This window comes from Anomalospiza imberbis, chromosome Z (assembly GCF_031753505.1).
Source record: "Anomalospiza imberbis isolate Cuckoo-Finch-1a 21T00152 chromosome Z, ASM3175350v1, whole genome shotgun sequence".
In the NCBI taxonomy this organism is placed as follows: Eukaryota; Metazoa; Chordata; class Aves; order Passeriformes; family Viduidae; genus Anomalospiza; species Anomalospiza imberbis.
Window position 1 is genome coordinate 43128193 of NC_089721.1, and position 23973 is coordinate 43152165.

Genomic DNA, 23973 nt, shown 5'->3' on the forward strand with positions numbered 1-23973 from the left:
AGGAACATATTTGGCCTCCAGAAGCAGATTCTGTGCATCTTATGGTGCACACTGCCAAAAAAACCTCAGCCTTATTTATTATCCTCAAATCCCCAGTGAAAAGTGCAGGAGCTTCTTAGCCTGGAATTAAATCCTTTTAACCAAATCATTATCTTCATATTTCCTGAAGATAATGTTCTGGTACTTTATCACTAAGACAATGATCAGCTAGCTGCAGGCAATATGGAGAAATAATTTCTTTCCTTTGTCACAGAGTAACTAAAATATGTAGTATTAAGACATTGCTGTATAAAATCAAGGACCAATATTCCAGAACATTTTATTCATCTAAATTAATTTCTTGCATTGACATCATGCAATGCTGTGAAGAGTGTACCCCTTTAACCATGTGCACACTGCACAGGTCTGGGGATGCAATTCTGTCAGCAAGGCTTCCCAGACAGATCTGACATACACCTCAAACAGACGCAGATACAGAAACAGACACAGTTCTGTCAAATTCACAAGGCCTATGCATCTTCAGAGTGGCCATAATGAGGTCCAAAAGCATTAACTTATCAAAGTTTTTTTATATGACAAATTTATACAAAAAACTTAAATATGCATCAAAACACACCTTTCTGTGGTCAAACGGATCCTTTCACTGCCACTGGAACTCAGGTTTTCATTCTTTTCAAGAAAATATTCTTCTACACACTGTTCCTCAAAGTCATGGAGTTTCTTTAACTCCTCATCACTCAGGTAGAGCTCTGAATAAAGGAGGTAGGAATCAGTATGAAGCATCCTAATAATTGCAATCAAGTATAAGCATGCATGAGGGAAAAACAGAAAAAAATACAGTCAAAATCTTGTTTACACTCCCTCCCTTGACAAGAATGAATCAGGCCTAAATGCATGAATTTGGGCTTGAGTATGAAGACTCAAATACATGAAAATGTGGGATTTTGTCTTTCCTTACATAGGGAACAAAACCACACAGACAAAAATTCCAGTACACTCCTCTTTAAAGCCTCAAAAATACATATCTGAATGGCTGCTCATAAAGATTAATTTCCTCACAAATTTTTTCCTGTACTTTTCTATACATGTGTCATTCACCAGATACGAACATGTATTACAAAAGTTTCACTCTATTTTGGCCCAGGCATTCATTTAGAGCTAGTCACCTACAACAGTTACAGTCCATTCAGGTGCTCAAAGCTGCAAAGCTTTTTTTTTTATTTTTTTAACCTGATTAGTTAATATGCTCATATCTGTAAAACATTCAGATATCCTTAATAAAAGTTCATATGTACAAAACATTAAGACCTTTCACCCCAAGATTATTTGGGGGAAAAAAGCATTCAGAAATTTAAAACTCCACAATTTGGGCTGCTCAAGGTGCTATTTTTCTAGCACACCAAGACTTCTGAGAGGACAGCTCCATTATAAGGCAGTACGAAGAAATGCATATGGGTGGAAAGCTTCTTCTCTGGTTCAAACTCCACATTTTCCATGCTCCTCTTTTCTGTCCTTTTTTATGTACCAAAGTCCTCACTGTATTTGCTAGAGAGGTGCCTGTTCCAAGCAACAAGGCAGTGTTTGCTACAAGGATGTAGTACTCAGCTGCAACACACAGCTTAGCAGTGAAGTACCCCACGGTGTTCTGGGGTTCCTCCTCTTGCTCCAAATGAGACTTCGTCACCTTCCAGACACTTTTCTCCTCTATTTGACCTGTGTCCCTTCCTCCAAAATTTTACTCTGTACCTTGGTATTGATTTTCCACAGGGTGACCCTGGATACCTGTTGTGAAAACCGGTTAAATATAACAACACCAAAACTAAATTAAGAGAAAGCTGTCAAACAAAAGTGTATAGAAAAAGGTGCCCAGAGGTGCCTAAACAGAAAAAAACTCTCCTTCTGAGAGAAATTTAAGGAAGGCATGAACCCTCTTCTGTGCAAGGATTTTTAGATGTGCTAAGCAGGGTTTCCGTTTTCCTTCAGCGTAATACTCCTTACAAGACACCCTCTATGCTATGCCACTGACATATGCTGTGCTTGCACGTAAAACAAGCAATGGCACTTCAAAGGCAGGCTGGTGTATCCAGTCATGATGGGGGAGCTGAACCAGGGAGCAGCAGTACAGCAGTTCAGCATTGACTAGGTAAGTCTATTTTTGAGCTCTGTAACCACCTGTGAGCATGCCAAGTATCTTCAGGGATTAATGTTCAGCAGAGAAAATTCTAAGTGAGGCATAACCCACAAAGGCTCTGCTCACCTCTATTATAAAGCATCAAGGGTGTATGTTGCATCAAAAAGGATAAGGCTGTATAATACCAGATACCAATGCTTCCCAATGTTTTTTTAGCTATGGTTACAGTCACCTCTTCCCCATTTCCCTGCCTCACACCCACCACCAAGCCCCACTACTGAGTATTCATTTCCATCCCAGCATCTTGAGGTCCCTTTCCCACAACAGCTCAGGCCATTCCTGGCAGAGCTGGTGACAGTGGGACAGGGAATTGGCATCACTTTAAGGAGGCATTAGAAAAGACCTGGCATGAAGAAATCCAGGCTGGGAAAAGTGAAGAAGCTAAGGTGCAGTGATAAGCCAGAGCACAAAGGGACAGAAGCAGCAAGGAGGTGGGAAACCTCTCTGCATCTGAAGTTACCGGATCTCCTTTACCCCTGGGCTCTGCAGCTACTTTTCCCAGGTAATCAAAAAGGAATTATTGGTCTTTTCATGACAAACATACAGAAATTTATACCTTTGGCACTTCTTAATTTCTTTTAAAACAAGAAATTATTTACTTCCTACAGAATAAGTTGCTGTCCCTTTATTTAAGCTCAGAGTTCTGAGGCATCCTGACTGATGCTCAGTACATAGCACAGCAACAGCCAAATACAAAGCAAAGCATTTCCCCTCTTTTTTTGGAACTCAACACCACAGTGATGGGTGTGACAATGAACTATTTCTTTTGGTTCCCAGCTTACTTAGTCCAACATCGCCTTCTTCTTGGTCCAACTCATTTGGGGGCTGGTGCTGGAAGATGCACTTTATCAGAAGCCCAATGTGACTCAGGAGGATGAACGGTGGAGGCAGCCATGGCTTCTCACGGTAGGTCATGATGTAGCGATAACGGTTGTACTTCCAGAGCTTGTTCGATATGGATTTCAAATCAAAATAAACATTACTGAGGAGAGAGCCACAGAGGGAGAGGGGAAGGAGGGTAAAACACTCATGTGAGGAATACTTCCGGTATAGCACATGACACTTCTCTACAGATCTAATCTGACACTGGTCCCATTCTTCCAGTGAGGTAAATCAGCTTAGCAGTTCATTTGCCTGCAGCTAGTGCACTTAGAATGAGATCTTCAAAGCCAAACAGATTTGGAGATCCAATTCCCATTCACATTAATGGGAGCTGGGCAAAAGATGCCACTGACGTGGCTTTGAAATCCCAGTCATGCTATATAAATTTTAATACATACTCTGACTGAAAATTCAGCATTATTTGCCTCTTTGGACTGGATTAAAAGTCGGTGTCAGACTAAGGGAAAACTTTAACAAAATAGTCTGCAGCTACATGAGCCATTCTTCTGCAGAATATTCATTGGAGCTGCGAAATTATCAAACGTGACTGCATTGAATAATTTTCTGTATCTACTGTGATAGACCCAAGCACAGGAAAGAAATGTTGTCATTTCTAGCATTTCATTTCTAGTAATTTCAGATGTACTGTCATTCTACACAGCATGCATATAATCACAAAAACATCAACTTTCCCTCTGAGAGCATAAATAAATGTATTTCTCATACCCACCCATTTCTGGTCTCACTTCTGGAACAATCAATCACTACACAGAAGATTTACCATATCATCAATACTAAAGGTTTAGTTCCAGAAATAATTCAAATAACAATTTCACACATGTAAAATAATACATAATGTAGAAAATAATAGCTTGATTCCTTGACACAATTTCAGGAATGTGATTTCTTATTGGAAGTGGAAGTAAAGTGAGTTTTGATAGTTCAAGTGTTTTTTTGCATATGAATGAATTCTTTTATTAATTTGAATTTTTTTAACCCACAGCTGACTTTTTCTTCCACAGAAATGCTAGAGCTATAAGAACTTGCAGAACTTTACAGAACTTGCTCCACTACAAGGGGTTCATGTTAAAACATGAAGGGTTAGAATTACTAAAAAGACACTGATAAAGTATTATGAATTACTATAGAATTACAATAAAGACCTTTTCTACTGTGGCAGCAGACATTAAAAGGCAAATTGTTAGAAACACTACTGTTTGATTTCAGTCTAGAACATATAAGATTGCTTAAAGTAAGTAAGAATTTTCAAATTATTTCCTAAAGGAAGAGCATACTCCTACTTTATCCTCTTCACTTGAACACCTTCCACTTATCTGCCAGTTTAAAACTTGGCCTACCCTATGATGAATGTTATATAGGCTCCTAGCACAACAAAAACTTTTAGGAAGGGAAAATTACTTCAGAGATGAATTAATGCTGGGGGTTTCGCCAACAGCAATTGTCCACTCTCATTCTTTTTAAGTGGCAAAACAGTTTAGCAGTCTTCTCACTATCCTTTTCCTTGCACCATCTAGCTAGCACCATTCTTTCTTTTATTTGTCTTTGTACCCCATGGCTGATGGGGTACAACACCACAATCAATGTGCCCTTGCTGGAGCATTTTTGGTGAAAACCTTCCCAGAAATGCAGGCACAAGATACTTTAGTTGCTTTTGTAACAATATGCCAAGGTACCTACTTAAAGAATGCAATGAGCAAGTTGACCATGATGATGTACTGCACAAAGAGGTAGACAGCTTGCAGAAACGGTGTGAGAAAGGAGCCAGGAGGACAGTCTTCATTGGCCTCACAAACTGGAAATGAAGTACATTCAGAACGTGGGGAGCACAGAAACCAGAGCAGAGCACAGCAATGGCCTGTGCTTCTCATTTGTCCCAGCAAGAAACAGAATAGTCCTCACTAATTTCACAGAGATGCATCACTATATTTCCAAATTAAAGATCAACCTCTACCGAAAGGAGAACTGAGACCTCTTTCTGCTACTACCACCTTAGTTACCACTGTTCAGAAGATGCAGACACCACTTCTTACATATCAGTTCTTATGCCAGACATTCCGATTTTTGTTAAGGGGAAATATGCAGCTGAAATGTATTTGGGGGATGGCTTTTAACCAAGTAAGCTGAAATCCAAGTCTTTGATCCAAGACAGGAGCACCACAGGCGTAAAGCAACAAAGAGTGGAAATCAGGGGATCCCTTCTGATGTTTTTAAATCATCAAAATAAATACTTCCCAATCTTTTTAATTTCTAATAAAATTTAATTCTTTTGAGGAAACTTTGAAACTTATAAAGAAGCAACCCTCAATTCAGGACATATTCTGCAGGATAAAGAGTCACTACAGAAATCATAGCTTTATTTGGGAAGTGTCAAATTTCTAATGGTTTAGAATTATGAAGTGATTAAATGGATTAAACTGGGAAACTTAACAGTGTACTTTCATTAAAAGAATTTTGATTTATATAACCAAAATACATGTGACTGTTTCAGCAGTAATAAAGGATGCAACATGGCAGATTATTTTAATGAATGGGGTCTGTGCTGAACTATGTACCTTAAATATATATTTCTCTTTGCATGACTATTTCTATTTTAGGGACCATTTTACTTATACCTTCAGTCAGTAGCATGAGAGTGCCTTACATCTGTAATGCTCAAATATCTCTGGAGTGCCTGTTCCTCTCTATTACTGAAACAAGGTCAAAGCCATAATCAGGATACACGATTTTTTCTATTTACATTGATTGGTTCCATTTCTCCTGTGTGCACATGGTTTATCTGTTTAAGAATGGTGCCAAGTACCTTATTTCTCCCTTTCTTTTCCTCCTTTATTCTGTCTTCCTTAGAGGCAACTTTTCTCTTTTCTCCAAGAGATGAGCAGCTTTGGATTCACTTAAATTTGTTTAATTGGCAGATCCCCTGACCAGGAAGTAGCTTAGATTTAGTTCCTATGTGCTATGCCCAAATATTTGCAGTATATTTAATTTGAAACACTAAATATGAAGGTTTTAGAGTTTAAACCTGTTTATTTTTCACAAAGAAGCTCAAATTTTCAACCTCATTCATACAGTATTACTCATTACAGACATACATTTACTGGAATCAGAACTGTTTAAGGAAGAACAGACTCAGTAAGTAGTCAAAACTCAGGAGACCAAAGTAGACATGCTTCTGCACAGATTTTATTTTAGCTATTGAGGTATAGTCTCAAAATTACCTACCATCTATTTCTCCAGCATAGACCTCACCAAACATCATCCAGTAGGGCTGAAATACAATATCTCGTGCCAGTGTCCAAGAAGGAGGCTCCTCTGGTGAAAGAATCGCCTTCCGTGACACCCCAAAACTCAGCAGGACTATGGCCATCATGATCACAATATAGAACATGTTTCCTGTCTGGAAGACACGTTTGCGTAAAAGAATTAGTTGTATTAATTATGTGTAAAAGGGAAGAGTATACATTTTAGGGAAGAGTATCAATCACTGTTTTTACAAATCAAAATATAAAACCAGGGCTAATAATGAATATATATGAATAATAATATGCTGAAGGAAATAAAAATATTTTGTTTCTATGACCTAGACTACATGAGCATTTTGTAGATGTTAAAATCATCCTAGACCAAAAAAGCCACAAGTCCTACTTGCTTCACATGTGCCTCTTATATTTTAAGCAAGATCTAAAGAATGCAGAGATCTTACAATGGTGATTTTGCTCAGTGGTGCTTCTTTCTAACTGAGAGCAAGGAACAGCAGTGAAAATTGCTTTGCCTCCTAAACAATTACCATGAAAAGACAGAATATGAAAGAATTAAGAAGATAATTCTCTGTAACCGAGGCAAATTACAGTAGGAATCTTCACATGTCCCCCAGGACTAGACAGCAGTACAGCAACAGTTCTTACAGCAAAAGAGAAACAAGATTAACTTTGATTTCACAGAAATTTTGACAGATAAACGGGGATATAGTTATTTGAATCAAAAAGCAAAATAATAATGAAACTATTTCCAAGATTTAGGGGAATAATCTGTCACAGTGAGCCCATCTCCAAGAGGCAGTGACTTTTCTTTAACAAGCTAGATTGGCAAACTAAGTCAAATGCAGCCCTTCTCTAGGGAATGAAGTAAAAAGCTTCTTTTGTGAATAAAGCAATTTAATTAATAAATTAAAGTGTAATCTGATTATGGTCAACTCACAAACAAAAAAATCATGGTATTTTCAAGTAAAACCTTCACCGTGAATCATTAGACTACTTCTCCTTTTCTGAACTTTACATATTCCTGAAGGTAGATGCCTTAGCTACAGAAATATTGCTCCAAAGCACAGTACTTACCATTTTCCCAATCATTGTCAGGTATGGGCCAGCATGCTGATTCACAGCAAAAAGATCAAGAAGCCGAGTATACCAAAATATGATATCCAAGCAGTAAAGCAGCCTCCCTGCAGTTTGAACAGGGGGGTGGGACCACCGCAAACCAAAACCAATCATAAACAGGATGATAGCTACAGAATCAGTAAAATTCCAGTATTCATAAATCCACACCTTCACCTTTTGGCAGAATTTTCCAGGTTCTGAGATAAATACCTGAGTAGAATTGGGGAAAAAACACCATAACATGCCATTAAAATCACATATACATTATTTAACCTTTTCTGTCTGAATTATTTCATATTTGGGAATATATCATTGGGATATTTGGGAATGTATAATTTCCCCCCTTTTACTTTTTTTCTTTTGTCTTAGACCCATTTACTGCATGTTGCCATTCACCATCAACTGAGGATTTTTACTTAATCTATAGTGTCATATTGCTAAAGTATGCCACATCAAATGGGATGGCTCTTCCTGAAAAAAATTAGATCCTGAATTTGAATCCATTCACTAAAGGGCACATACCTCAGTGGAAGAGAGCAGCCAGTAAAGAATTGTTATGCACACATATTATTAGAAATTAACAAGCATTTTCTAGAGGAATGGTCATGACCTGCAACAGCCTGTTCATTAACCCCTACGTCATGGAAAGTACCAGCCTAACCTTGCCACTGGGAAAATAACTAATGTCCTTTATTTCAGACCAAAAATATAAAGAAAGATCCTGGTATCCTGCCAAAGGGCAGGTTAAAAAAAGGAGTGTTAGCAACTAGCAAGGTAAAGAATGAAACGTTCACTCCTTGAACTGTAAGGTGCCCCAAAGGGATTTTAAGCTTCACTGAGCAAGTATGTGAAGTGGAATCCTTGAGAGGAGGCAAATAAAACGTTTGCACATTGCCACAAGTGAGGCCAATTATGCAGTGTTATGTGAGATCACACTGATAAGTACCAACTAAAGGAGAGACTTTGAAACGTTATGCCCTGATCTTGCAGGAATTTATGCATATGAACACATTAACATAGACAAGTGATCTAGACTAACTCGCATGAGTAACTAGTTGCAGGGCCTAAGGCTTCAACAATTATTTGATACAATCTAGAGAAACAGAGGTTTGCAGCTATATATAACAAGGCCCCCAGCAGATAAGCAACTGCATGGCTAAAATAGTGTCCTACAAAGTCTTTGCCAACAGACCAGAACTAGAACATGGATAAAGAAAATCAAGTAAAGCCATCAATTTCAAAGTGTCCAACCAATGATACTAGAAAGAAGAGCTGTTCTTTCTGCTGTCCCAACATCAAGATGTTGCAAGAGCACAACAGTGATTTCAAAAGTGCTTGCTGTTTTACATTTAACATTTTAACATTTTTCTCAGTTAGGAAATCCTGGTGTAGATTTTTCTAGTCCTATCTCACGCTGATACAGAACTTGCAAGTCCATCCAAGCTTTGATATATTCCCAGTATTTTACTGTCCCTTGGAATCTTTCACCTCTCTCATACTGATTTCACAGTCTTCTGAATGATCTGTATTTGCAGTATTCTTTGCTCAGAACGGTGGCTGGCTTTTTGTGGCTGGCTTTATTCCTCTGAAAGTACAGCATTTCAAAAGTCATACAAAAGCCTAGTCACATTACTCTTGTTTACTATGTGCTGATTCTGCAGTGAAGGCATGTCAGGACACATATAATAACTGAGGAAATACGTAGCTGCATTTGTCCCTTGACTCAGGTTTGGAGTGCAAGTTGTGTTCAGAAGCTTGGGTCTAATCAGCTGCAAATAATTGCAATAATTTTGATTGGAATATCATTTTTTGTTTGTGCTCAATTAATCCAGCATTAAAAGCTTATTGTGGGTTTTTTGCAAGTGCATTTATGGAAGGCTGGTTAGACTTGAGGGAGAGCCATAGATTATTTTATGCAAAATATCTATTAATTCATAGCAAGTTCTCACTCAGATTAAATATCTAAAGACAAATTTTATTACAAGAAGTCTAATGGTCTACTCAAGAAAATTAAGGACCGGGTGCCTATGTCAAAGTTCCAAATCTCAACTCAGCAGTCACCTACACATTACCAACCAACTCTACACAGAAAAGTAGAGAATTAGGGCCAAAATTTAAGATGCATTTTGAACGCCCAAGAACTGGTCTTCTAATAAAAGACTTCCAATAAATTAATTCTCTGTATAATTCTCCATAAAAATAAAGCAGGATTTAGCATTCTTCAGAGAGGTATTCCCTGATTTATAAGAAAGATGAGAAGTGTGAATGGACAAACATACCTCTCTGACTTTTTCAATAGCAGTAGTGAAAATATAAATAATAACAAGCCACTCTTGCACACTTGGTCTTGGTTCCATCTTCACCAACACAGTGTAAGTAAAGAGCATAAGGAATGCCAAGTACGACATCTGCAAAAAACACAGTGTATAATCCATACACACAATAACCTCAAACAAGTTTCTGCAAATAAAACAGCTGATTGGCCTTACTACAGAAACTTCAACTACTGGGACACTGTCACATTTTTGAGTCCAGAATCTTTATTCCAGTTCTCAAAAATTTTGTTTTGTTTTGCTTTGTTTTTATGGGAATGTCCCTAAACATCATCGGAAATTGGTACTTTAACGCTGAAAAAATAGGTAGGAGCAGAATGTTAACGATTGCATCATATGCTCATCCCCATAAAAGAGACAGATTATTTTATCTTGGATGTTGGACTAGATGGTCTCCAGAGGTCCCTTCCAACAATAACTATTCTGTGATTCTGTTCTGTGATCTGCACACCATTCCTTGAATGCAAGGGCAGTCTTATGCTTTTATCCTAGCCCTCTATAGGGACCAACAACAATTCTCAAAGTTAAATAAGTCACTGCTGGTTAATCTGTGCCTTCCAAAACACAGGAACAATATTAGGTGGGAAAGCACATATGATCACAGACTGATCTTAAACATCCTGAGCTCTGCTGACACAGGGTTACTAAAAGTGATTTAATAAATGCATATTTCCTACTGAAAATGATCCCCTATAGATAAATAATTGCTTTTCCAGAGACAATTCTTAAAGAAAGGAACATGAATATCAGTGAAGTATTAAAGGTACAGAAGGCCACCTTCAAGTCTATCTCAGCCTTTGCAACTGACCTCTGTAAAAGCCTATGCTTGAGTTTTTCTTTACTTCCTTATAATAGTTTTTCTGTGTTTTTGGGTTTGGGTTTTTTTTTCAGTTAGTTTGCATGATTATAGCAGACAATCTTTACACTTAACTATCAGAGAAACATTCAAATGGCTTCCCATCTACACCCACCAGTAAGTGACTGCAAATCCATGCTAGAAAAAGTAAAAGCAGGATTAAGTGGCATTTGAAGGACCAAAAGATGAGTTTATCAATCCAAGTTCTAGAATGATGACTAACCGTGTGAAACCAGAACTTGACAATTGGTGCGTTGTAGAACTCATAGATTTTTCTAGTTCTAGGCAGGTTTCCTTGTCCACCATCTCCTTGGCTTTCATCAGACTTCTGAACAGCCTTTTCCACATCATAACCCTTCTTTAAAAGAAAACAGCATTTTTAAAATAAAAAAGCAATGGTCTATAATTGCAAAGGTAGTGTTGTTTCAGAGGGAAGACAGACACAAATGTCTAAACTTAGTTCTGAATACACCAGCCATTACTGTAGCTTGTTTTTTTTCTGGTTACAAATATCTCATTTGCAATAATCAACATGCACTCTGTGAAAGATGCTCTATATGGCACAGCTACATTGTCTGTATATTTTTAACAGTATTTTGTATAAGAATAGACTGTACTTCTTTTGTTAAAGACTAATAGATAAAATCAAACTTAACATTAAGCAGAACATGTGTGAGCACTTTTCTTAGCTGCCTCAAGTGGGTTGCTCCCTTCCTGCACTAGCAATACATGTGAAGTTGGGTGTGGATATTCTCAGTTCAGTCAGAGAGAAAAAGAGAAAGATTTCTGCCAGGCTAAGCCTGGGGAAAAGTCCAAGAGGAATGTAAACAATCTATTATCTTGTTTTCTGTTCATATTGTTTATAGATATGTTCTACCACATTGACCTAAGTCCAGTGCACCAATCAAGTGAAATGTTTTTACTTTAAGACCAATGGAATTAATGTTCACGATGTTCTCTATAAAAGAGAGAAGTGCTTTTGAATAAACGCTCATTTTGCCTTCTGAAATCGTGAGTCATTTTGCCCGTCCCTGGCTCAACAGCGTCATTGGGGAAGGACTTTCTCATTATGGTCAGCACAGAGGTGACATTCAGGACAGATGAAGTAACTTGTACCAAGTTCACTTAAGTCCCTATCCAAACTAGGGACCTAATGCATACTTCTGGAGAGAACTGGCCTCCAGCCATTTCATTCCACCTGATGAACATCTTCTCACTCCTCAGAACTGCACTGTGGTAAACAGACAGACTCTGGCACACAGATGACTGTCCTCACAGACTAACCAAAGTATCTTTAGAGCTGACTGGGCTCTGTTCCCCGTGATACCATAACTGGTGGAAGTCTTGAGACTGAGGCACATGAGACATTTCTGCCTTGCTTTTAAACTCCAGCATCAGGATGGTGGGAGGCAGGAGAATACTCATAATGACCTAGAAGAGAGACACAAGATTAATTAAGCAGTGATAGCATAAACCTAAGGCCACAGTCAGCCATGCCTGATGCCAATACAAATCCAGTGCAATTCCACTGGCTGGGGAAGGAGTCACTGTTGCTGGGAATCTGTATCACAGTCTGACAACCTCTGAAGATTTGTGCTGTTCTTGGCTGATTTGTGGCTTGGAAGAGTGTCATTGTATCTGAGGATCCTTTCAATACTGCTCCCTGTGCCTGGAAAGCATCCTTCCCACCAGGAGCTCTGCCAGGAAACAGGCAAAGTGGGGAAGCAAGAGCTGGTGAGGAAGGACTGAAAAGTGCTGAGAGAATGGGAAGAGCAACAAAAAAATCCTTCATCCTAATGTCATCCCACATATGCTTTTGCAAAAAATAAAACAGAAGCAAGTACTGTTTTCCCTCCCTCCCTTGCTTTTGTTTCCCAGATGTTCACATTCCACCATATGCTTAAGCACACCTGTCTGAAGCTGCATTAGCCATATCCACAACCAAAAAAAAACATATATTAAGCATCTAAAGAGTGCCTAAATGGTCAGAAAAAAACAGACCAATGCTACCTTAAACCAAGAGTTCTTCCTCATCTTCAGGCGTCCCATCCACATGTCAGTCAGCAGCATCTGTGTGCATGTGTGGGACACAAAAGGCCGCAGCCCCACAGACACAGCCAGTTTCAAGCAAGTTGAGTTGCTCCAGTTTTTCAGTTCATAGGTCAGCAACTTCATGGCCATCTGCTCATTTTGTTTGAATGCTTTGTCCAGCACATCCAAGGCAAGCTGCCCAAATTCCCTAAACAGAAAGGAATTAACAGTCAATATAACAGGTATCAGTCCATACTCAGAGTTACTGCTGAAAAGAGGTTGCTGTGAATACTCTGGTAACTAAAGTTCAGCTGTCAATCTCAGTAAGCATTTTTCTCATTCCTTTATCAATATACCTAGTGAAAAATAATTTGGGATGTAAACCTAACAGTTTAGTCCGAATCACAATGTTTAGGGCCATCCTGTTTCGTCATTTTTTATCTGTTTTGCTCTTAATCTCACTCAGTGATCAAAATAAACCCTAAAAAGCTCTTTGTATTTGCTTTAACCAAGAGATTCATCACCACAGTGGGCAAACATTGCAGCCAGTTGCAAGAGTTCCTTCTTTTCGGACTGACTTTAAAACACCTCTGCAGAGAAGGCTCTTAAAGGAAGGCACATACCCTCTTTCAAATTAAGATTTGGAGCTGCATACAAAAGAACAACGTACATTTTATTGCACCTGAATCTTAACCTTGAAATCTACAAAGCAGAAAATACATTACTAACAAGAAAGACTACCAGAAAATACTAAATGGAAATTACAAACTCAAAGAAAATTCTTGGTCTACTTCCCTTTTCATTCAATCAAGTATTTAGCTTTCCACTTAGTCTTACACAGAGCAGGATTTAAGCACTGCTTTTGGTTTGGTCATTACTACTTGTTATAGATTTGAACAGTTCAACACCTCTGTGCCATATGGCTTTTTAACAAATTGAACTGAAAGAGAAGCTGCAAGGGAAATTTCAGCCTTTCACCTGACCATTTAACAGATAATGAGCTATGCATTACTCACCTATATTTTCAAATATGCATTTAGGTAATATGCAAATAGTTTTCCTTTAACTCTCCACCACATTACACGCCGGTAAATAAACTGGATATATATATGTATCCATTATATCCAGTACATAAACATATCCATGTATGGATATCCATTATATCCAAACATAAACTGGACATATATATCCATTATATCCAGTACATATAATGTATATATATATCCATTATATAGTATTAATAGTGAGTATCTGAAAGTACTTTTTTATACTCTGTAATCCATGGCGTCACTAGCTTTACTAACTCTTAGTGGATTAGGGCAGTCTCTAACCATTCTCGGCACCAGAGAACTTGAACTGAAATGAAGGGAGAACTCATACTTTGAATACTTCTTGAGTTCTTCTGAAGTGTCATCCACCATGTTGCTCTCTGTAGCTTCATGTGCCATTGCTCTGTAGAGTTTACAAGCAACAACAGCTTTGACCATGGCTTCCTCTCCGTGCTGCCAGAAGAACATAGCCATCTTCTGTCTTTTCATTAATACTGCCCAAACCAGGAGGTCATTATAGGGGTAGATGAAGCCAGTTGACTCATAATTCTCTGTGTAGTTTATATCCTCTGTTGATTTCTTCTTATACTTTGGGAAAGGGCTGGATCTTCCCTATAAAATTGTTAAAGAAAACAAAGAAGGAAAAAAAAATCCCAGTGAATTGTTGAGGTTCAAATTCATGAAAATAAAACTGCATGGAAATTTAATTACAAGTAGCAAACTATTTGATAGCTGTATATATTTAAGTCATAAACCACAGCTAAGACCATGTTCAGATTACCAATGCAAAGAAGCTGGTAACATTAACGATGGAATAATACAGCTTGCTCTGCATCCATACCTGCTATAACTTCCCTTTCCATAGTGTTGGGCACTCTCCAGACCCCATAATACCCCATGCTTTTACTCTCTTTTTTATATGTGTCATGATAGAAGAAAAAGTGGCAGTAGACTGAATTAAACATCTTAGATACTTAAAGATTATTTTTGCTGTCTGTCGCACTTGTAATGTGAACTTGCTATACATTCATATCTGGGTATTTCTTGGTGAATGGTACAGGAAAAACAGTCTTACTGATGTAAGTGAGGAAGTCTCAGTGCTATAATGGGTTCATTTTGGCTCTAATTCCAGCACAGCCATTTAAATTCATTTTGCTTTATATATTGTCAGATAGATAGACAGACAGACAGAAAGACAGATAGATAGATAGATAGATAGATAGATAGATAGATAGATAGATATTAATGCCAATCTTTGCTCTTCTATCATTCTTTCTCTGAATGTACCTCTTCGTACCAGTCTTACTATAGCATTTTAATTAGCCAATCATGAGAAAGCATGAGGAAAGTCAGAGGACCCCTATATTTCTTTCAAATTCAGAAGAGTTTTCACACATGCTTGATACTCAGAAAGTGGGTGATACCACATGTCAGTGAATTAAACCCTTAGCAATTAAAGGATGGAAGTTAAAAATTGTAACATTTGTACTTCATGAGCAGTGAGCAGTAAAACATTGTTTCCACTGCAGTTTAAGTAGAATTTCAAAAACTAAGAGCCTGACTAACATGTCTAAAATTTGTCAACAGAATTATTATCAGCCTTATATGTCCTAAGCAAAGTCTAGTATAAGCAATTATATTACCTTGTATTTGTAAGGCTGTGCAGTTCTGAAGAACTGAGAATGCAAAGTACTTTCAGTGGATCCCATTCCACTATCCATCTGATTACTATGATGAAAGGCATGAGACAGGCTTTGAGGCAAGCTGGAGACCACTCTCTAGATCCAAAAGCAAACCATAAAACATGAGGAGAGAAATACAAATTAGAAATAAAGTTTGCTGGTACTTGCTGACTACAATAGTGCTGTAGGAACTGATGTTATTAAAAAACTACTGAGTCAAAAATCACCATAACTACTACTGAAGCTTATACCACCAAGGGAAAAATGGCCTGTTTCACATCTCAGTTAACAAATAAATATTTTTCTGAGTCTCTGAATTCAAAATAATGATTTTCCACACATAGCATCCACAAAAAAGCAACAAGCAGGGTTTCAACAGATGGAATCGCCCAGTCTGGAAGCACTTCTGAATGCCTGCCTTTATAAAATATGCCATAAACTGTTTGAAAGACAGAACTCTGTGAACTTTTTGCTGATAATTTCCTCTGAAGGATGTCACATCCATTATCTCTGTAAATTTTGTTCAGTGTTGGCTAAGAGGGAAGGATGTTAACAGCTGAATCACTAATGTTCTTCCCAACAATTCCTAGTTATATGATTATATGGTTTCACGTATCACTGTTAAGGTCATATTTCATTAGGAAAGAGTGAAAAGTGTTAGAACTGCTGACATATTTTTAAAGTATTATGTTAAAAACTAGTGACACACAGAAAGCTCTGTCTCTCTGTTTCTATTCACTCCAAGTTACAGGTTTCATTATTTCTTCTCATTTTCCCTGATCTTCTCTTAGTCATGGAAACATTTCATGGGGATGAGAGTTTGTTGGGGTTTTTTTTGGTTGTTTTTTTTTTTTTGTTTATTTGTTTTTAACATATGGAAGTACTTAAATGTCCAGTTCTACTCCAAAAACTGGGGATCATTCTCATACAGTAAATCTATACCTTCTGCAATGTTTGGAATGACTTTCAGGTGATTTATTGAGAAGTTTAGGCTGTTTTTAAGCTACTGGTTTTGGGAAAACAACAGGGAGAATGCTCACATGCCCTAAGTCTACTTCAAGGCATGTGGAATTTAGTGTTTCCATGAGGCAGTTCAAGCTGCAAGAAGTAAATATGTAACTGTTTCAAAAAAGGAAAAATGGTGGTTGGCACAGTCTTGTCATACCTTATTGATGAATGATAGACAAAACACAACCCAGATACTGGACACAAAGGTAAATTTACTGAACTAATAAATAATTTAACAACCATAAATAGTCTTGGGGATTTGTCTCTTGTATTTGCAACTTCTCTTACAGTTCTCAAACAGATAAGCGTGGCACACATTTAAATTATACTCTTCAGACAAACCAGGATGACAACATGAGCTATTTTCAGATGTCATATTTTGGCTTTTCTTGGTGACCAGTGTTTTGGAAGAAGCTACCTTGTGTTTTCTGTAGAGATCGTTGTAGAGAATTCGGAAATGTTTCCTTGTGTAGCTACTCCGGTAAGCTTCACCAAGGAGGTACTCTATCACCAGTCCAATGTCAATCAGTGATATCTTGTAATCCAAAGAAAGGCTGTTCTGAAACACCAAATATCACAAACATTTCATGATGCTGTTATATGCAACATTCAACCATGTCATATCCTTCCTATTGTAAGGGAAAATTTGGAACAATGTGCTTCTGTCAGGCAAGTGTACACATTCATTATGCATATGGAACTCTTCAAGAAAAGAGGGGAAAATGTGATTCCTGTAGTTTGCTGTACCCACACTGCATATTTTTCAATGTTCACAAGATCAACTGCATCCAACAGTGAGGGGTAACTGTTCCTCAGGACAAGCTCCAACAGCAGAGGTAGGGATTAAAACTTTCTCATAACAAGAGAAAACTAGCATGGTATGATTAAGCACTTTGATTAACTAAAATTGAAGAAGTAGCTGAAGCATGCATTTAAGCTGAAGCAGAGTAATTCCTAGAGACTGGAAATATCCTGTTGAGGCTCAAGACTGTCTTGACAACTAGGACAACAGCAGTACATGCACTAGCTCTACCTTCTGAGTATCTTACCTCTTGTGCTTAAAGCACCAGTGCCCGTCTTACCTCCACTAACCTTCCAAGACACAAGGTGTGTGACAAATTCTCTGAAGAATAGATTCTCTTCCATGCAGTTTTTAAAAATTATTGGTAAAACCTTAAACTGCAGCTCTTTGAAGTGAAAAATGGGCCTGTATATAAATGGGATCAGAGATGTTATGTGTTCTGGCAGTGTAAGCCTTTCAGACTGTGAAAAGTATTTTTCTTCATTGGACTGAGGGTGTTTTTCCAGTATACTTCATAGCAAGCCTCAGTACAGTCAGCTAAGGCCACTCAGTCCCAGGTCACTGAGAGTCAGGCAAGTACTTTTGAATACCTAAGCTTGTAGATACTTTTCTCTGCACTAATCCCCATCTTTTACGTCATCAGAGCGGACTGATGTATCTTCATTCAATCACAGCAGCATCAAAGCTGTCCACAGTAACAGAAAATATTCTGAAATCTAGGGTCACATCACTCTGTTAACTGTCCCAACTACAGCGTCACCATGTTTAATCAGACTGCAACTGCACAACCCATTCACAGAGCACTTATGTGAACTTACAGAAGCTCAGGTGAAAAAGGCTTTTCAGCATTTAGACCTGTTTGCAGATCCCAAGCTTAGCTTTCACAAAGGCAGAGAAAGTTTTTAAATTGTGCAGACATTTTTTACATTAATTCCATTACTGTATGTCAGGTGCCAAAAGCTTTTCTTTAGATCACACACTGGGTCTTCCCAAAGTGTCCTGAGATATATAAAGACAAATATATATATATATATATATGGATTTTTGGGAAGCGATCATATCAATCACTTCAGTGAAGAAGAGGGATTTCTCAGCCTGGAGAAGCTCAATGTTTTTTCAAGATTTAGATCTTTCAACATATAGATTCCAGATTTATAACATAAATTAAATCTTGAATGTTCATATGGAAAAACACAGAAAACAATTTGTTATTGAGACCAGGATACTCTACATCTAACTAAAGAACCATAAATGGCATTGACATAAAAGTCACCCATAATAACAAAATGAATCCATGAATCCAACAGAACTCTGCAAACAGTCAGACTTACCATTTCATTTTATCTTAGCAATCACACCCTGGAAAGAATTTGCCAACTAGTCTAGATTTGGATCTAGGAATCGCCTGTGTTGAAGTCTAGATGCATAAAGAACAGCTCATCCTTTCCTGTCTAAGCAGTTCTGTGAGGAACAACAGATAACAGAACTGTGAAATAAATTAATGATGCATCTAAATAACATGGCTGCTACTAAATCACTAATGGAACCAGTGCTCCATGCAGCAGTCATCCACTGCTACCTTCTGTTCTCCTAGGCAATTCACCACATCCAAATATTATCTCTTGTCACAGTATCTTTTCATTACTGCTCTAAAAAGGAAAGACTTTAACTTTGGGGAAAAAATAGAAAACCTTAAAGCAATGAGTATTACTACTGCACTAATTCACAAAGTCTTTTTCACAATCACTTCAAAATGTCAGTTTAGTAATGTGAGAAAGAAAGTCTGATTTGGATTGACTACTTGGCTTTGAAATTAAGGTACAGGACCCTTGGGAAACTCAGCAGCAGTATGTTGGTTAATTGCTTAGGGGTCAGTGGAATTAAGATGAAGCCATTTAGCAGATATAGGACTGCAGTAATGAAGTTGTCACTTCTATTTCCAAAATTCCCCTGTATTATATAATAGCAGCTTTCCAGTGGACACTGAAGTATCAATCTAGCATTTTTGTCCTCAGTCCTTCCTATGTCTATTACCTGTTTCACATCTCGAACTAGATGGTGTAAAAGTAGATTTGATGGTCCTTGTTTCTGTGGTGTGAATAGAAAAGACAGTAAGCAAACATGTCACTCTACACTAGAAAATCAATACAGTATAAGAAAGCAGCTTAAAAAATCTACAGAATAAACTACTGTGATTCAAACTCTCCCCATTCTATTCACAAATCTTTTCAGAAAGACTTCAACACCAATCAGAAACACCTCTACAATCTTAAATCTTGACTTATTCTAGAAAGAAGCTGATATAGCTTTGGTCTAAACAACATATAATTTTCAGCAAGGTAAGCACTTATTTCATATCAGATTAAAATCTGAATATAATTCTTATCAGTTTCCAATGAGTACTCTATCTAGTTCATAACAGTGAATCAAAAATAACAACCTGGTACACCATTTCCAAACCCCCACATTACAATCAAAAATAATCAAACCCATTAATTTACCTTTTTTTTTTTTTTTTTTAATCCTTCATAAAAACGTGGCCTAATCATCACACCCCATAAGGAAAACAGCATTGTTTGTAAGCTTTCATATCTAAAGTGGTACACTGGGATTTCAAACACTCACTGTATTGTAGAGTTCTTCCAAACGAGATATGGTAAGAAAACGGTGCATGTTCACTCCGTGCTCTATTAACAGTTTAACAAAATCCACACGATCCATGACTAAAGCATTCAGCATTGCCTGTTCCAAGGCACCAACCTCCAAATGGACAGAGTTGAAGGAAAATATTTGAAAATTACTTTTGGAAATAAATAAAATATTCCTGGAGCTAGTAATCTCTCCACCACAATGACTTGTCTCTATGTATATTTAACATGCAAGTGCAAAAGAAAAATATGCTGGAGGAAACACCTGTGTAAAAAGCCAATAGAGGGGAAGGAAAACAGTTTCCATAAATCCAACATCTGTAGAGACTTCTACAAATGTAACTTTACAACCAGACTCTGACAATACATTCTCTACTCTGTAATGCAGTTCAGAAGGTAAAGTATGATAATGCAGGGCATGGAGGGAAGCCTTTTATTTTTTTTTGACACATGACAAAAGCTATTTCAAAAGTGCCATAGAGAAGTCTCTATAGAGTTGCAAGTTCTTTAAAGCAAACTTTTTTCAAATATGAGAGAGAAGGTGTGTGTTAAAATAAACTCCCTCAAAGGAAACATAAAACAAAGATCTACTGACAAGCAGTGTCCAAAAGGTGGCGGTACTCTACTCATGGCATTTGAACAGAGCTCTGCAGGACTTATACATGCAAAGTAGCAAAGGAATTAGACGTATGAGATTCATATAAATCCATATAAAGTTTTTCTACAGAACACATAAGCACAGGAAATGCAGTGGGGTGAGCAGAATGGGGAGGCTGGAACACTAACAGGGCAGGTGCTAGTGCTAACTTGAAAATAGTACATTCCATGTCTATATTGAGGTTTGACAGAAATTATGTTAAAAGATGACCAATAAATGTTACAGAATTCTTACACATAAAAAGAAAACTTTTGCACTGATCCTGAATTATTGAGTTTTCTTCTAGGAATATTTGAGAATGACTGGTCATTCTTGCACTAAATTTCTCCTAACAGTCCTTGAGCTGGCAGTGCATCTGAAGAGGTCAGCAGCCCTTTGGAAACCATTAGAATGGTATTCTTTGGTATTTGAGGTAGAGTTGACGTATAAACAGAAACACAGCTACAGCTTGTTATAACCTTTACCTTCTTAACTTCTAAGACTAGACTTCTAAAAAGAAATGGCCACAATATGTGCATAATTGTACATGTTTCCTTGAAACACTTAAATAGACAGAAATATTATAAGAGTCCACAGACAAGAAGAGGAGCAGCAAAAGATGTGAGGCTTGTTTATTATGACATCTTTAAATCTTACGTGAATGGGAGAACACAATTATTATTTGACAGTGGTTTTTCATTCAAAATAGTGCTGAACATTGTACTGAAATAGATATGAATAGATACATGGATTTTTTTCAAATATATCAGAAGCAGAGGAGTGGGAGTAGGGGGACTGCCAGTGAACCTGTAAGGACACAGGAACACCAGGTATAAAAGAAACACTTAAAGCTATTGTAGACATAGCAAACTAATTTGTTGCCTGCTGCTTACTACTGAACAGGCTGGACAAGTCCTCTATCAAAGCTGTACTTCTTCTATGGCAGAAAAATCTGAGGAACTGTGTCAAATTGAAGCATCAGTAGAAAAGGTTATAGAAACTCTCCATGAAGTGGTAGTGGTATTTACCTGTGGTAATCACCTAAGAGTTTCCAGAGAACTGAAGTACAGCTGAAATCAGCCCCTTTAACATCAGCAACATAGACAATAGATATTAAATATGCAAATTGCAAAAAAACAAGCTTTCAAAGTATGGTATATCAATACAGTTAGGACTTTGTAAGGACAAATATAACAGAAGTACATTAATAACAACATGAAAAAATACAGCAGAATCAGAGAAAGCAAGGTAGTTACTTTGTAAAGAGAAATCAGAATTTTGGCAATGACAGGCAGAAGAAAGTTCTAATGGACCTATCTTCTGCAATCATGAATATAAGCCAGATACGTTAGAAACATTTTAAAAAGGCATACAGCCTACTAGGATTTGTCCTTAAGTTAATAGGGAACAACCTGTAAAAGAATAGGGTTTTCCCTAAATATCTAAATGAGAATATTGAGTGCTGATCTACCTATCCCCAAAGATGACTTTTACATCTGAAAATTCAAGTACACAGAAGAGCAGGAAGTACTGTCAAAAATATGGAAAAACTGAATTGATATTCACCTTGGAAAAGCCAGGAGTAAAGAGGCTGACCTGTTCAATAGGTACCTAAACCCTTCTGTGTTGAAGAGGTGGGGATCAGGAAAATATTATTATTTCCCCAACACACAGAATCATAGAATCACTTAGTTGGGAAAAGATCTTTAGATCATCAAGTCAATCAGCAAAGCCAACACTGACACATCTACAACTAAACCCTGTCTCTAAGTGCCACATCTACATCTTTTAAGTAGTTCTGTGGTTTATTACTCAACACATCCCCAAGGAGCCTGTTCCAACTGTTATAGTTAATGCTTCTCATTAATAAATTTTTTCCAATATCCTATCTTTAATTCATGGATGTTCAATTGTAGATATCCCTGTCCATCCAATGGATGTTCATTGTAGAGGCATAGTCCTCTATATATTCAGCCTTATGCCCCATGGAAAATATGGTTTGGTGATTAAAAAAATCAGGTCTCTTGTTGTGGCAAACAACCAGCTATGGCCACTCATATATATATATATAACTGCCCATTTTTCAAAATTTATGTTTTAAAGAAGAAAATAGACTTGGGACTGAAAAAAATCAACTTTGTAATTCTTGGCAGGGAATTAAACAGTACTTCTTGGACCATTTTATTTCTTGAAGAAAATATGAATTCATATAACAAATGGAAAAATGTGCTGAGGTACATAGAGTTTTATATTTGTCATCTACAAAAATCTTCTTATGCACACAAAAAACTCACTTATAGAGGGTTATATTTAAATATTGGATTACCTATGAAAATTTGAAAACCATAATTTAAATTTAATTAATTTATTTATTTACTACTGTATGTTCTTTCACACACATGTAACTAATGCAGGTCTAAATCACATCTTGCCTTCTGTAAGGACCTGAAGAATGCACTTCGCTCTCCCAAAATACTATCATCATAAGATAAGACACCACAACAGAACCTGAGATAAGTATAGATGGCACAGCAGGAAAGAGTTATTTCCAGGCCTAAGGAAGGTAAAGGCTTGGATAGCATCTGGACAAAAATTCCCACTGTGGCAAATTGCGAGAAAGGAAGCAAGTGCTTATCTGCATGCCAACTCAAGTTACTGGAATGGGATTTCTCATATGGGAACAGCGCACCTTGTGAGTACCCAGGACTTAGACTGTCTAAAAGTGATACCTCCAGTAGAACAATTCAGGCACCTCACCTGTGAAGACCAGGGTGAAGCATCACCAACAGGACACTGCAGGAATCCACGTAGTGGTATCTTGTGTTTAACCTCTCTCTCTCACTCTCTTTCTCTGCCCCCTTCTTATACCTCACATTTACTGTCAAAAAAATCTCTACTATTGGGTATGGTCTCTTCTACACCTTAAGCTGAGCAGAGACATCTATTATAATTGGAGCATAACTCTCCCATTGCAGCTATTCCTCAGAAATAATATCTAAAATAATGACATTACTTTTTTTTACCTGGTGATTTACTCTGGGATTTCTCTATTTCTGTCTAGAGCTAGGAAGACAGATGCAACAACCCTTTGGGGTTTATATCTTTGGAGAAAATTGTATTCTAAACTGCAAGGAAATATCCCTAACCCCCACTGAATGCCAGCACAGGCTTGAAAAATACATATCCAGAAGTATCACTAAAACTCCTTGGAAAAGCTCACGGCAAAACCAACATTAGGATATAATCTCTTCTCTGGAAAAACAAATGTGATCTGATGCACTGCGTAGCTGAATATTTCACTATCTGAAGGATAATGCTCCTCCAGTATCAAAGCAGACTACAGAGGATTGAGGACAATCATCAAACTATTCCTTAATTAAAGCTTAACAAATGCAAATCATGAAAAATCAGTCATCAAAACAAAGTGTAAAGACACAGTGAGAAAGAACAGGTAATAGTA

At 37.4% G+C, this 23973-nt stretch overlaps 1 protein-coding gene across 1 annotated transcript in view; it reads right to left on the reverse strand.

The window, feature by feature from the left end:
* Positions 1-12154: 12154 nt before the first annotated feature.
* The window catches only part of LOC137464557 (transient receptor potential cation channel subfamily M member 6-like), a 42719-nt gene continuing 30900 nt past the window's right edge, over positions 12155-23973 (reverse strand). Inside the window, exons 12-18 of the mRNA XM_068175964.1 lie at positions 19854-19988; positions 19263-19316; positions 16845-16985; positions 15380-15514; positions 14068-14348; positions 12667-12895; positions 12155-12353 (exon numbers count right to left, since the gene is read on the reverse strand). Of these exons, the coding sequence (XP_068032065.1) occupies positions 12201-12353; positions 12667-12895; positions 14068-14348; positions 15380-15514; positions 16845-16985; positions 19263-19316; positions 19854-19988 (1128 nt within the window). The 3' untranslated portion in view covers positions 12155-12200. The remainder of the gene's footprint in view (positions 12354-12666; positions 12896-14067; positions 14349-15379; positions 15515-16844; positions 16986-19262; positions 19317-19853; positions 19989-23973) is intronic.